General features: G+C 41.3%; 2 protein-coding genes across 2 annotated transcripts in view; both read left to right on the top strand.

The window, feature by feature from the left end:
* The window catches only part of LOC137211078 (C-type natriuretic peptide-like), a 97,535-nt gene extending 88,322 nt beyond the window's left edge, over nt 1-9,213 (top strand). The window contains exon 2 of the mRNA XM_067713193.1: nt 9,040-9,213. The gene's annotated coding sequence lies outside the window, so the exon portion shown is untranslated. The remainder of the gene's footprint in view (nt 1-9,039) is intronic.
* FRY (FRY microtubule binding protein) overlaps nt 8,993-15,480 on the top strand; it is a 327,504-nt gene continuing 321,016 nt past the window's right edge. The window contains exon 1 of the mRNA XM_067713507.1: nt 8,993-9,212. Within this exon, the coding sequence (XP_067569608.1) occupies nt 9,008-9,212 (205 nt within the window). The 5' untranslated portion in view covers nt 8,993-9,007. The remainder of the gene's footprint in view (nt 9,213-15,480) is intronic.

Here is a 15,480-nt window from a genome sequence, read left to right as displayed (position 1 = left end):
CAGTGGTTGTCATGACTCATGAGGTTATAAAGTGTTTTCTGCTTCTTTTTATTTACTTTTCTGTGCTTTCCAAATATTCTGCAACAAACATATTTCCTTTGTAATAAAAAACAGAATTAAAAAAAAAAAAACAGCTAGAAAGAATCTGAAATAGGGATTTTTTTTTGAGATTTAGCTGCTGTGAAAATATCTCCCTTCCTTTAAATCCCGATTACTAATAGAACTTATAAAACCAGGAAGAGAAGCATGAATTTATGCAAGAAACCAAAAATAGGTCTGCTTCAAGAGTTGTCTTAAGATCCTGTCTCTTAGCTATTCATCATGAGTTAATGATATAAATTTGTAGTTATATTTTATGGAGGTGGGGTTGAAAGATGTTGGTTTGGCTTATATGAAGTTTGGTTTCTGATACTTGGACCTTTCCTAGCTTCTAGAATATGATAAAAAAATAAATCACCTTTTGTATGGAAAACGATAAAAATAAATAAGTAGAAGGATAGTTAGATCTTTCTGAGATGATAGAGGAAGCTGGGAGAATTGAAGTGGGAAATTAAGGCCCACCTTACTTACTGGTGAAGATAGTTCCAAGTTTTGATAAAATTTCCTCTAAGCTGGCTAGGACTCAACAGTGAGTAAGCAAACATGACACATTCTTAAATCTTGCGTGAAACAGACATTTGGAATCCTTAGTTGGAATTTAATTCCTGGACAAAGGAAATAAAAGGGTGGCTCCTTTCAGCACCTGAGGGAGAGATACTGGAAGGACACCATTGGAAATTTCTCGTTTGATTCAGTTGCTCTTTCCTGGTCATAAAAGAAGGCCCAGAAATGAGGGTGGGGCAAAGGAGATGCTTTGTGGATAAGGATGAGGAACCAGGGAGAGGGAAGACAAAATCAGAAGGGAAAAGCCTGGAGGTAGCTGGGAAACAAAGAATCAGAGGGAAAATGTATATTTTAGAGAGTTTGGTATTAAAGGAAGACTAGGCTTGGTTGTAATCAGTTACTGCTGCAGTTTCTTGGCCTCTCTTAACGAGTTTCCTCCTCTGTCAAGTAGAGAAAATGGTAGTACTGCATGAGAAATGTCAATACTTAGCATAGTATGTGACTAGAGGGAATACACAATAAATACTGTTACGAGCATTGGATTAAAAGAAAATGTTGCTATGTTTTACATTGACTCCCAGTTTTTGGGTAGTGATAAGAGAATGTCTCATAGGGTATGACAACAAAAAACAAATTGGTATCTTGAGATTTGTTTCATGGCCTTGTACATGGTCCATCATTTTTTTAGATGTCCTACAGAAATTTAAGACATTGTTTTTGGGTACAGAGTTCTCGGCCCACTGGATCAGGCTTTTTAATTGTGATATTTAAATCTGTTTTCTTACAGTTGCTGTTTTTTTTTTTTTTTTGACCACTTAATATCAGCTTCTGAAAAACTTTACTCTTACTTTTGTTTGCATAAGAAGCAATACGATGTTTGTAAAAATGCTAACCATATGAAGCTAAACTGGGATTTAAATGGCCGTGAGTTATAAAGTTTCTCTATTGCTCACACCTGAATTTGCACAGACTAGAGCTAGCTCAATGACTAGGACATTTCACATTTTTTCATTAAATAGGTGGTGTCACCTGAATAATCAGTGCAGTGTTTGATCCAGCTCCAAAGCCACTGAAGGCATTCATGCTGCCCACTTACCTCTGGAAAGTTCAAATCGTAGAATCTAAAGGACATCGGCAGTGTCGGAAATTGTGGGAAGAATCTTCAGACTAGGTCATTTCATCCAGTCCTTGGGTGTTTAGCAAGGCTGCACCCAAGTCGCCTAAGATAACCGATGTTTATCCTGATCGTGAAGTTCTTTGCCCTAAAAGATTGCACACTTTTGCTCGGTGGCTTGTGAGGGAACTTCCTGTTAAGATGTGCCTTCTTTTTTTTTTCACTGCAGTTTTTTTACTCTTTTCCTTCTCCGTTCATTCTGTAATATTTATTGAGCACCTTCTCTGGGCAACTCACTGTAACAGTGAATGTGTTACCTGGGAGTATCGCGTAGACATCTTTCAGGCATTCTTGGAGTTCTACAGTGTGTAAATTAAACACTAAAGACATAGTTCAGGATAAGAAAATTCTTCAGTGAAAATGACTCACATAACACTTGAGTCCATGTATATTTTTCTCTCACTCTTGAAGTAGATGATGGAATAAGAAGATTGTTTTCACTTTTATTTATTAATTTTATTAGCTGAAAGCCGGAACATGTCTGAATCCTGGCCGAATGCACTGGGGGGAGGTATAACGTTGCCTTTTTAAAAAAAGTTTTATTGAGGTATAATTGACATATAATAAATTGCTTATATTTGAAGTATAGAAGTTGATTCGTTTTGACATATGTGTACACCTATGAATCCATCACCCCCCAACATTTCAAATCTAGAACACTACGGAGAAGTTTGGGATGGGGCTTTGGACTTCACGTCATTGGCACACAGATGAAAGTTGCAGTCGTGGCTGAGAACGTCTGCTGAGCGCCACTAATAACTCCTGCCATCTGAGTGACAGCAGTCACTTGCCAACCTGGTTTTAGCTACTGCATTTCTGAGGTTACACCGTCTAGTATTTGGACAAAATATTTTAAAAGCTTCGATTCTCTTATGAATGCAAATTTCAGTTTAGTTCCTTAAGCCGAAGAATAACTATCCATCCTTCCTCTCAGAGACCACGTGGGTGTGTCAGGGACGTAGTACAGGGAGGAAGATTTGTTTATGCTGTACCTTCTCACCAGAGAACTCCACAACAAGCCCAGAAAAATGTGTCCTTAAGCCCTACCTTAATTTGAGAAAAGGCCCTGCAGTTATGCTGGTATTTTGCTGAGACTTGCAAAATTGAACAAAGAGGAATGCAAGTGCAAATGAAGTAGGATTTCAAGCCAGTAAGACCTGGTTCTAAAGATTTTTTTAAAAGGTACAGTCTGCATGACATTAAAAACTTGCCTAAGAGTCTGCTTCAGCAAATCTCTGTATCTTAGACTCTGGAATAAATAAAGATGATTCAGGAGAAGGGTTATTTACTGGAGCCAGATTTTTTTAAATGTCTTTTTACATTTTGTTAGGAATTACCAAATTGTTTGAACAGGTTAGAGCCAGGTTTTTAATACTGATTTTTTTTAAAGGAGGTGTCCTCTGTATGTCTAATTTGTGGGGGTGTTTGAAAAGATATGTAATAATGCCAACTTACGGTTTTTCCTTCTGTTCCCAATTTGCTAGGATCGCTCAATCTCACTTTTCCAAAGTCTGTACTTTTGCATGATATAATGCCCCAGTGTAGGTACGGGATTGCTGTGTTTGCCATTTTGTGGGCATTTGGTGTGATGTCATGTCTTAGTGCCTTTGCGCTGTTTCCCTTCATCTGCCTTGTGAACTCTCCGCTTCTCCCCTGAAAACGCTTCACTTCCCATTCCCCTCCCATCAGGAAGAGCTGACCAAGGAGCTTTTTTTATGTCACCTCTGCACAGAGTGATCTCTCTGTGTTCCAGTAACTCGTTTGTTAATAGGTCTGCTCCCTTCCTAGATCAAGAGGTTCTTGAGAGCAGAGACCTTGGACTTTGCATGGTGTCAGACACATAGCAGATGTGTCCAATCAGGGGGCTTGCCAAAGAGAAGGAACGAGGGAAGGAGAGAAGAAAATACCCTTCTAAGGAGCCCCGGAAGAATCTGAGCAGAAGGGACCTGAGACATAGGAGGAAAACAAGAGATAATAGTGTCATGGACTCCAAGGGAGCAGAGAATTTGAAGAGGGAAAGGCTGGTCATGAGTGCTAAGTGCCAGGGAGAGCCAATGAGATAAGTACTGAAAATATCCATTGTATTGTTAGGAACTGAGAAAAGATTTCCTCAGCCATGGTCACACCCTAGGTAATACTGCAGGTGTGTTAACAACACCAAGCAAAGATGTGTTGGCAGTAAGTGATGGCAGGTGACCTCTCAGAGGGATGGGTCAGTGGAGTTCCTTGGCTCGGGGATAGCCTTCATCATGACGTTCTATACGATGATTTTTTTTTTTTTCCTGGTGGCAAACCCACTGAATAATTGGTCCTCTCAGTTTACAAACTGAATGAAGAGTTCAAAACTCAGAAATATTTGCAGGATATACAGTACAGCAGAGTCAGATTGAGATTTGGAAGCTAATTGGTTGAATCTTAACAGGCCTAACATCTTGGTGGATCATTTCTCAAAAGGTGATAAGGAGCAAGGTGGTTACAGTTGTGAAACTGTACAGTTCTCAACTTGGAGCCTTCTCAAAAAATCCGAATAATTTAGTAGTGCTATTTAAAAGCTATCAAAATTCACAAGGAAATTATGGCTGCAAATGAGGAATAAATGTCTTTCTATGGAATATTTGAACATTCTAAGAGCAAGAAGACAGTGTCTTATTAGCAGGAGGAATAAAATGTTCATGAGATGGTAACAGCATTTAATAAAAAATACACAAGTTCTTAACAGAATAGAGTCACAGATGTAGAAAATAAACTTATGGTTACCAAGGGGGAAAACAGGGGAGGGATACATTGGGAGACTGGGAGTGACACACACTACTGTATGTAAAATAGATAACTAATTAGGATCTACTGTATAGCACAGAGAACTCTACTCAATACTCAGTAATGACCTATATGGGAAAAGAATCTAAAAAAGAGTGGATATGTGTATATGCATAACTGATTCACTTTGCTGTAGAGCAGAAACTAACACAACATTGTAAGTCAACTATACTCCAATAAAAATTAATTTAAAAAACAAAGAAAGCTCTAAGGCTTTTGGTGCCACACAGATTAAATTTAATCCATTTTGGTCAAAAAACAAACAAACAAAAAAAACCCAAAACACAAGTTCTTGAAGAATAAGAAATTAAAAGAATTCAAAAGAGATTAATATATTGGATTTTTAGGAGAATGGAAACTTTTAAAACGTAATGGTTATTAAATGTATAGGAATAGAAAATGTCCAGTTATAAATCTTAAATTACTTAACTATGCTATAAGTTTTAAGATTTCTTTTAGCTCAGAGCCTAATATATCATCATTCCTTTGACTACCTGAAAAAAAATGAAATTCCACTTTTGCTGGTAGTGTGAAGGAGGGAGGAATGGACTTAACATTACAGTTTGTGAATATTCTCGTTTAGCCCAAACCAAGCGAAATTATTTGTGGCCGATTATCACTCATGTTGTCAGCCAATTTAAATATTTTGAAAAGAAAGTTTACTTTTTTTATGTTCACAAATTTAATACTATTTTAAAATAAAATTGTCCTTTTTTTCATTACCCTAAAATTTGAATAATAGCAAATTCAAGCTGTTCTCACTTTTCTCTTTGAGAAAATATAGTAAATGAGCTAGATTCATATCTGTTTATATTCCCAATGAGTGGAGAATAGTTGGGCAGGAGAGGAATTAAATTGTGCCTATCAGGAACCCTGAGCCCTCTCTTACATCGTTTTATTTTTAGAGGATCAGGAGATTAGGGGCACCTTCACAAGTAGGGTAGGATATTTTTTCCCTAATTATGATTTAAATCTCGGGAAAATGGAATACGTTTATCTAAAATGCATTTTAATATGCAGAGTCTCAGCATGAATACTTTATTTTTTTTATTTTTATTTTTTTAAAGACCCTTACATTTTATTTTATTTATTTATTTTTTGCGGTACGCGGGCCTCTCACCGCTGTGGCCTCTCCCGTTGCGGAGCACAGGCTCCGGACGCGCAGGCTCAGCGGCCATGGCTCACGGGCCCAGCCGCTCCGTGGCATGTGGGATCTTCCCAGACCGGGGCACAAACCCGTGTCCCCTGCATCGGCAGGCGGACTCTCAACCACTGCGCCACCAGGGAAGCCCGAATACTTTATTTTTAAAGCATAAATCAGAATTCTCCTTCTGTTTTCTCATACTTTCATTCCATGGATCTTAAAGATGTCCTGACAGCTGGGTTACACGGGGAAGGCCCAGTTAGATCAGCCAGACCATTCCTCCCTCCCTCAGTGATGCAATGGAAATCTGCCTAAAACCAAGAATTGTGCTAGGAAAATAGAGAAAGACTTTAGAGTTCTTTCAAATTTCATATATACATTTAATAATGCAACATGGTGTTCTTTTGTTTTTTTTTATTTTATTTTATTTATTTTTTTCATTTTAACATCTTTATTGGAGTATAATTGCTTTACAATGGTATGTTAGCTTCAGCTTCACAACAAAATGAATCAGTTATATATATACATATGTCCCCATATCTCCTCCCACTGGCGTCTCCCTCCCTCCCACCCTCCCTATCCCACCCCTCCAGGCGGTCACAAAGCACCGAGCTGGTCTCTCTGTGCTATGCGGCTGCTTCCCACTAGCTATCTACCTTACCTTTGGTAGTGTATATACGTCCGTGCCTCTCTCTCGCTTTGTCACAGTTTACCCTTCCCCCTCCCCATAGCCTCAAGTCCATTCTCTAGTAAGTCTGTGTCTTTATTCCTGTTTCACCCCTAGGTTTTTCATGACATTTTTTTCCCCTTAAATTCCATATATATGTGTTAGCATACGGTATTTGTCTCTCTCTTTCTGACTTACTTCACTCTGTGTGACAGACTCTAGGTCTATCCACCTCATTACAAATAGCTCAATTTCGTTTCTTTTTATGGCTGAGTAATGGTGTTCTTTTGTTTTGAGTATGGCGTAGTTTTTTGTGTTTTTTTCAGTGTGGTGTAGTTTAAAGCATGGCCTTGGGCATAAGCGTTGGGAGTCAGGTCAAAGCTGTGTTCAGATCTTCTCCCAGTTCCCCGGGCGTTTGGCAGTCTCAGTGTGCTCATCTGTAGAACAGGGGGATTAGGAAGAATCAATGAGATGATGCATGTCCAAAGCTTAGCACAGAACCTGGCTGGTATTAAGCATGCAGTAAACCACAGCTATTGTTACAGTGCCTTCCAGGTGCATACACTCTTAACCCTGTGTTTGCAGCCAGCCTTTCCAAGGTGCAGCCGTACCTGTTCTACACTCTGTGTGATAATAACACCTTTCCTCTAAGACTCCATTTCATCTCATACACACTCTTATTTAGCCCCGTGAGGATACCGTGAATTGGGAAAGAAAGTCACTAAATAGTTCGACTTTCAGCTTGTCTTTTGGTAGATTTCTCCCTGTTAGCATCCAGTATTTTGTACCCTAGGGCTCTACCTTGTTAGGTATTCAAAACTTAAACACGTTCCTGAGATTTACATTATGGAAATGTTTTCTTTCTCCTATTAAATCGTTATCTCAAACTTCAAGTAATGCTTTACTTTTTATTTCTTTACTAGAAAAAAAATGTATTTTCATTAAGCTAAGGGAGATTGAAGAAGTCTCACGGGCTTTTCAAAATAGTTTTGTACAAGCCACTCATTGTTTTGAAGTTCGTGATACGTTCCAACTTGACAAAATAGTTTTAAGTCCTGCAAGGGAAATGGTGTAGATGTTTCTCAGAATTAGTAAAATAATTTAATAATCTAATATGTAAATAGTTTGCTGGATTATAATGATAATTTATGGGTTATAATGCAACCCTAATCTGGACACACTTGTTAAAAAAAATACTTTTCTCTTCAGAAAATCTGTTGTAGTTTGAAGACCTATTTGCTAAAAGGAGCAAAGAGAATGAAACTTATACCTGTGTTGAAGTGTATCCTCAGTTAGGTGAAAAGACCCAGCTCCTAAATTCTACCAAGTAATACAACCTACTTGGCAGCCAGGAAACCTAAGTAAACAGTGATTTCTGAAACAACCCCTAAACCCTTTATAATGGTATGTATCTACTGCTTCCAGGCGCTGGGAAGAGAAAAGGCAGATTTTATCTTCTTTATCTTCTGACTCACACTGCAACCAGACAGAACATAAGAGGGGTGTGTGTGTGTGTGAGACAGAGAGAGACAGAGGAGGGGGTGGGGGAGAGGAGACCCAGCCCTGGGACATGAGGGAATAAATGATTGAGTTATGATTTCTGCACAGTCAATGAAAGAAAAAAGGGCAGAACATTTCCACATAAATAGAGCAAGGGGGAAGGGAGCAAAGGACACAAAATGCAAACTCCGGAAGCGAAAGAAAGAAAGTATGGGACAGGTCAAGCAGGAGTCTAGTCAATGCTGCTTTTTCTCAGACCACCAAACCAGTTGACCACGTTAGTTTCAAGGTGTTAGTTTCAAGTTGCAAGGCAGAATGCCCGCAAAGGTCACAGAGTTTCCTTTCCATTTGCTGAGTGGAGGCTGCCATCACTGATAGGTCACAGCTCATTTGCTAGACCTCTGACTTCGCCGCCAGACAGCTGACCTTTTCAAGAAGCCGTTTGCCAGGTAGAGCGCAGGATGGAAGGGGTGGGTAGGAAGCGGCGCAGGGTTCCCGGCACTGCTGCTCGGTACACGCCCACCACGGGTTCTTTCCTCATCTCCGCAGCCATCTCTCATCTCCTTCGTCCAGCCAACTTCCGGTCGGCTGCCTGCCAGATAAGGAATTTAATAAAGACAGATGTTTGTTCTGCGTGTGTAGTTTGAAACAGAAAGGTAGGAGGAAATGTAAAATGTTTCCCAAAAGCTTGTAAAAAATCTTGAATAGTTTGGGAAGTAATAATAATTAGGCTTGCGATTTGCATAGGTATTCTTTCTTAAGAGCAAGTTGTGTTTGCTCTATGGCATCGCACTAATAAAACAGAAATTTCACACAGTAACCATCACTTTTATTACCCGTGTGCCACATCTGTTCAACTTCCTCAGTCTTCTGAACCTAATGATATTTTGGATCTCTCCTCCCTGGTGCTATTAGCGGTGGATAGGAGGGGCTCCTTCGTAATTCTACACCTGTTCCAGTCCACACCCATCAACTTGCTAAGCTTCCCAGACAAGTGCGGGGTAAAGCATGAGAATATCTGAATCTGGGGTGGAGACGCAGATGGCTGAGGCTGGGCTTGGCTTTTCAGATTTTGTGAAGAAAATCTAATGTATTTCCTACCATGGCAGTTGATGACGGCAATTTATATTCCAGGACGAAGAACAAACTAAATTCATCTCAGAATGATTGTAAATCATCGAGACGGAGTAGCCTGCCGGCTGAACTACTCATAGGAAATGACATTAAAGGAAGACTTCAGAGAAACATTAAAAACTTGGAACCTGTTCACCTGAGGCGCCCGAAAAAGAGACCATCCATATTTCCAGGTAGGATTTGTTTCTGTGGATGCCTGCCAGTTAAAAAAAACACACCAAAAGCAACAAGGACTGTATTTCGTTTGTAATGATCAGATGTGTTACATTTAAAACGAACTCGGGACATGTTTGAGTATAAAATATAGAATGATTCTTTCATCTGAAAGCACCCCCATCTTTTTTTCTTTTCTTTTCTTTCTTTATTTTCATATCTTTAAGGGTCTGGAAATAGGCGGCTGTTTTATTCTCAGGCAGCAGGATCAGGGAACCGCTTTGCTTGCAGTCCTGGAGAATGCCATGCTGCATTTCATTCTCTGGTGTGTTTTCTTTATTTTGCAAGATTATGGGATTGTTGAGTGAAGCTGATATTTGTGTGCCCCAGAAATTAACACCATTAAATACTCGAATGCATGCTTCAAATTCCTGTCTTGCATCAGAGCCTGAAACATTTGTAGTAAAGGGCTCAATTAAACAATGTGGATGGTGAAATGTATTGGAGCACAGAAGACTCAGGGATTTCAATCTTGATAAAGAGACTCTGATGGCAGCTTTAGATGTCCATGCCTGGTATTAGAGGTGTGTAAGCTTGTAGAAGACGCCTGTGATTGTGAACTCTCACGGAGGTGTCACTGGTGGGTGTGTGGTCACTGGAGAGGATGAATTATTTAGTCAACTTATTTCACTACCGTTTGCATTGGAATCTCCTGGAGAAACTGAAAGTGGCCTTTTTGTTTGTGATTGATTGATTGGAGTCTTTAAGGAGGATAGATTAGACACAACTGCTGAGGGCTAACTCTGTGATGATAGAAAATAAACAAGAATAATTCATTCAAGCTTTACTTCATCATGAAAATGAAATGAACCCCCCTAACAGTTGAGTTTTTTTAAAAAATATTTATCTATTTATTTGGTTGTGCTGGGTCTTAGTTGTGGCAGCTGGCTCCTTAGTTGCAGCTTGCCAGCTTCTTAGTTGCGGCATGAGAACTCTTAGTTGCGGCATGCACGTGGGATCTAGTTCCCAGACCAGGGATCGAACCTGGGCCGCCTGCATTGGGAGCGCAGAGTTTTATCCACTGCGCCACCAGGGAAGTCCCACAGCTGAGTCTTTATATGGAGGTGGGAGCTCAATGGATTCTTGTCTAGACTGTGTCCCTAAATGGTACTCCAAGCCACCTCACCGACCCCTGTGGCCTTCAGGTACATTATTTTTTCTGCCTATTTCTGCTGCCATTCCCCTTCTTGGGGACAGCAACAGGAGATGGACTCTTAACATCCTCCCTATCTGCTAGGGTCTCCAGTTGACAAGGTAGAGAGTTGTCTGCCCAAAGTTTGAACAATAGTGGCTACTTTTCTTTTCTAAATTCCCTTTCACATGAACCACAACTTCATTGTCATGTAGGTCTCACTAACTTCTTTTTACAGTGGTTGACTTAGAAATGCCACCAGGCTGCAAATCCCACGACAGCTCCTAAACATCAGCTGAAAACAGAAATGTACATAGGTTGTGATAACCATTCCTATGTTATGTGCTGTGTGGTTACACATAAAGAGTGGATATAATGTGGGACCTGAGCGTCAGAGAAATTAAGATGCAACTCAAAATTAGTAACTGGCAAAACTACGGGTCAGACATGGGTGTTTTAACTCCAGTGTTGAAGCTGTTTCCCTCTGTTACCCTGTGCTGCGTTGTCAACTGTTGTTCTCATTTGTCTGATGAGATGCAAGATTGAAGACATGTCAGCGTTCCGATGTGCATTCACTCTGACCCTTACATACACACAGTCAACTTTATCCTCTCTCTCAAGTCTCCTGTTTTCAGTCCTGCACTGAATGATTGAATGGTGGGTTGATCAGCTCATTCGTTCACTCATGAAATATTCATGTAGTTCTTGCGCTGGTCTAGGGTGGACCTTGAAGAACCGAGCTACATGGTACTCTTGTGTTCTTATCTCCCGTTTCTCCTCTAAGGGCCGTCTCACACTGCAGATAGTTATCTACCCAAAATGCAAATATGTTTGGGTCATTCCCTTACAATTCTTCGGTGGCTACCCTCGCTCTTCAGATAAAGTCCAGACTCCTTAAAGTGAAGTACACGAGACTGCCTACCTGGCCGCTGCTTCTGTCCCCGGCCCATCTCTTTGCTCTCCTCCCCTTGCAGTCCTGCAAACTCAGCCAACTTTAGATCCCCGTGGTCCATAATGCTTGCTCTTCTAGGGTAGGTGCTATATAACCTACCTGCGTAGTTTCACCCAACTAATTCCTACCTTGGCTTCAGGTGTCAGCTTGACAGCCCTTGTAGGGAACGTCTAGGAAGCTTTCCTGACCCTCCCATCTGGGTGGGGTCCATTCTCCGTCCTTCTCATAACACCTGGACTTTTCCCTATCACAGCACGTATCACATTGTATTGTAATTATCTGTTTACTTGTCTGTATCTTCCACTGGCCAGTGAGCCAGGGACCATATTAGTCTTGTTAACCATTGTGTCCCTTGTACCTATCACAATGCTTGGCACATAGCATGAACTAATAAATATTTATTCAGTTGACTCAAATCGTGATGGACAGAATGAACCCTTGGCATGCCTTGTATGCTCTGCTTTCTTCCACTTTCGCATCCTCCCTCACCTCCCAATGCACACACAGGTGCACACACACACGCCTGTGTTCCTGTTATGCCCTTTCTTCCATTCTCCACCTGGGCTCCGAGGCCTAATTCAAGACTTCTGTCTTCTGTAATCACGCAGTCTTCCCATCTCTTTGAGTTCTCCTTTCATGCCTACCACTCACCTCCTTGGCCTCAGTACTGCACAAAGAGTCCTTCCCTTTCTTCCTGGGATCGTGTTCAATTGTCTTAGGTTGTGAGTGGGTTCGGTGGTCACTTTGTGGCAACTAAGTTTCTATTTGTATAGAAATTCTTTGAAAACAGGGGCAATATCTTATATGGCCCAATTGTATCCGAGAGGGAATTGCACATAGTAGGTGGTCAGTTAACATCTGGTGGTAAATTAACTAATTTGCTGTGAGGCTGTGTCCATCCTGTGGGGCCTATCTGATTCTAGCTCCAGGAAAGAACTAGTTGGCAGTAGAGACTATCAAAAGGGAAGGTCTTTATACTGATTTTCATCACCATATAGGAACTCCTGGTGGGGGAAATGCAGGTACCCCTTGTCTCAGTGTGTAATTCATTTGTTAAAACATGTGTTAGGATTCTGCTATATGCCAGGATCATTCTAGACCTTGGGAAGAGAGCAGAAAATAAGACAGTTTCTTATGTGGCTGATGGGAAAGAATTTTCCTAGCAGGATGCCTTGCATATTGTGCAACCCGACAAATACCTCTTGAGAAAAGGGGTGAAGGGGGTACCATACTCACAGCAGTGAATCTTAAAAATCAAAACCAATACATTTAAAAATCATATTTTTATGATTTTTACAAAAACATCAAAAACTAACTGTTTTTCTTCCCTTGAAGAAGCCTCAACAGTAGAACTAGTTTGAGTTGCTCAGTTGAAGTTCTTCCATCTCGGCTTCACCAGACCAGGCATTAAGAGTGTAGGTAGGTCTCTAGCGGGCAGCTAACCTTGCTTCCTTGTCCTCCTGAAAGAACTCCAGCAGCTCCAGAGCAGAGGGCTGAGCTCCGTGAAAGAAAGCAAAGGAGGAGAGAGATGTGGTCCTTACACATACCACATCCATAGGCACGTCAGATTGAAATGAGCATCTCATCCTGCACCTAGAAGAAAGTGGGGCTCAGGTGCCAGGTGTCATGGGTTGTTCACTCAGCACTCGTAAGCAAGCAAGTTGGTGTGTCTGATCAGCTCATTCTTAAAATATCCTACTGATTTTACAATCATCTGTTTGAAAAGCGAGGAGCCATCTGCTTGGAGGAAACAGGCAGTTCCACGCACTTCCTTGTTGCTTAGTCAGAGGATGAGTGTGGGACCTCGAGGAGGAGGGCCCTCTGGTCAGGACTCACATGGCAGATAGGCCAGCATGTAAGCTAACCTCCATTCTCCTTTTTAAGTTGGTTCTGTTCCAAAGGGATTTTTTTTAAAAAAATCCTAAACAATCTAAAAAAAATTATTTAAAATCATTTTAATAAAAAAACAGATTTTGAACATTTTCTAAAGTAAAACTCCTTTTTTTTTTCTTGCTGTATGTAGGATTTTATTGGAAACACAGGGAAGTAGTAAGAACACTGGCAGCTAGATGGTTCCAGCCTCCCTGAGGGTGGCCAGAAGGATACAGTGCAGCTGGGCAGTTGGGTTCAGGCTCCCTCCTGGGCGCCTGCTTATCCCAGGCACAGGGAAAGACACTCTGTAATTAAGCCCGCCTCCTCCAGTTGTGTGCTCGATGTTAGAATTCTGTCACTCTGCGGACTTTCCTGGCTTCGCCTTCCAATGCAGGGGGTGCGGGTTTGATCCCCGGTCGGGGAACTAAGATCCCACATGCCTCGCGGCCAAAAACCAGAACATGAAACAGAAGCAATATGGTAACAGATTCAATAAAGACTTTAAAAATGGTCCACATCACCCCCCCAAAAAATCTGTAAAGAATAAAAAAAAAAAAAAGGAATTCTGTCACTCAGAATCCCTGCTGAGTAGTGATTTGATGACGTTTCAGCAGGGCCTTTCAGGGACAAGGAGGACGGGGGAGGACCTCCTTAAGGTTGCACCGTAAACAGTGCTTCCTGGGAGTGTGTGCAGTTGGATTCAGTGGCTCCTCTTGGTGATGACAGGACCCATGTTTCGTACACCTGGGTGTCTTTGATGTGGGAGGTGCCCTGGAGGTGGTGAGGTGTGCAGGCAGGGTGGCGGCACGTGAGAAGCACCATGTCATGGCCTCTCCGGAGCCGCACCCCCATCCATCTGGTGGTGTGACTTCCTACCACGGCTGCTTCCAGAGGTGGCTGTGCTCAGGGCCTAAGACAAGGGAGCCTCAAAGGCACGAGTCTGAACTTGTCCTCTCATGAAAGGATTTCAAGACAAAGGATTTCACCAAGGAAGTATCTACCTCACAACTGGGTTCACGTTCTGATCCCCCATCTTACTAAACGTGTAATGGACAAGTCACCTGATCCCTGGGAACCTGTTTATTTCTTCATCTGTGAAATGGGAGCGAAAACACCAGTGTCACAGGGTTACCTGAAATGCAAATGAGATAGTCCGTGAGGATGAAATGATACACAGCTGGAATTGACTGTGTTCGCTTATTCTTTGTTGATATCAAAGGTTTTGTTTCACATAATTTGTACTTTACATGGGTGGGTGGTAAGTGTAATTGGAACACTTTTGCAAATCTTCATGGATGGAAAGTTATCCTAAGTCGTCAATCAAACCCTCTGCTAAGGTAAATTATTATTATTATTACTTTTTTTTTTTTTTTTTTTTGCGGTATGCGGGCCTCTCACTGTTGTGGCCTCTCCCGTCGCGGAGCACAGGCTCCGGACGCATAGGCTCAGCGGCCATGGCCCACGGGCCCAGCCGCTCCGCGGCATGTGGGATCTTCCCGGACCGGGGCACGAACCGGTGTCCCCTGCATCGGCAGGCAGACTCTCAACCACTGCGCCGCCAGGGAAGCCCTGCTAAGGTAAATTCTATATAATGAGACACCACTAAAAGACCTATTAATTTTCCATGAAAAGAGGGTAACATGGAAGCTCTTCTTAATAAAAATAGCCATATATTTTCTCAACATGACCTCATTAAACGAGAGTATTGTCATGTCAGGCCTCTGAAAATTGTTCTGTATTAGAAACAACACTATCTGTGATTTCAAAACTTACTTGTGGCCTTGTGTTCAATGATTTTGCCTAACTTTGTCTAACACCTTGCTTTGGGAAATTCAACTTAGGCTTTTTTTTTTTTTTTTTTCGGTTGCACCTCGTGGCATGTGGGATCTTAGTTCCCCAACCAGGGGTCAAACCTGTGCTCCCTGTAGTGGAAGCACAGAGCCCTAACGACTGGACCACCAGGGAAGTCCCAGCTTAGGCTTTTCTTTGAACTAAAAGTTGGAATAGGATGGTCGTTCATTCACAATTACATATGATATATAGCTTATATGTAAGATTAAAAATGAACTCACCACTTGAAATGAATCTTTTTAAATATTAGGAGTATTTAGACTTCCAAAATTTTGAAAATCAACGTTTGACATTTTGATTTAAAATATTTATAGCATTTCTTACTCAAAAATACTAATGCAACAAAGACTGAGGTATCCTGTTTCCTTAAATAATCGTATTTGTTTTATGGATAAGTTTATTCAGGGAGGTGAAATTTCTG

This window comes from Pseudorca crassidens, chromosome 18, assembly GCF_039906515.1.
Source record: "Pseudorca crassidens isolate mPseCra1 chromosome 18, mPseCra1.hap1, whole genome shotgun sequence".
Classification (NCBI taxonomy): domain Eukaryota; kingdom Metazoa; phylum Chordata; class Mammalia; order Artiodactyla; family Delphinidae; genus Pseudorca; species Pseudorca crassidens.
The sequence above is the reverse complement of the archived record's forward strand: the minus strand, read 5'-3'. Positions and strand labels throughout refer to the sequence as shown.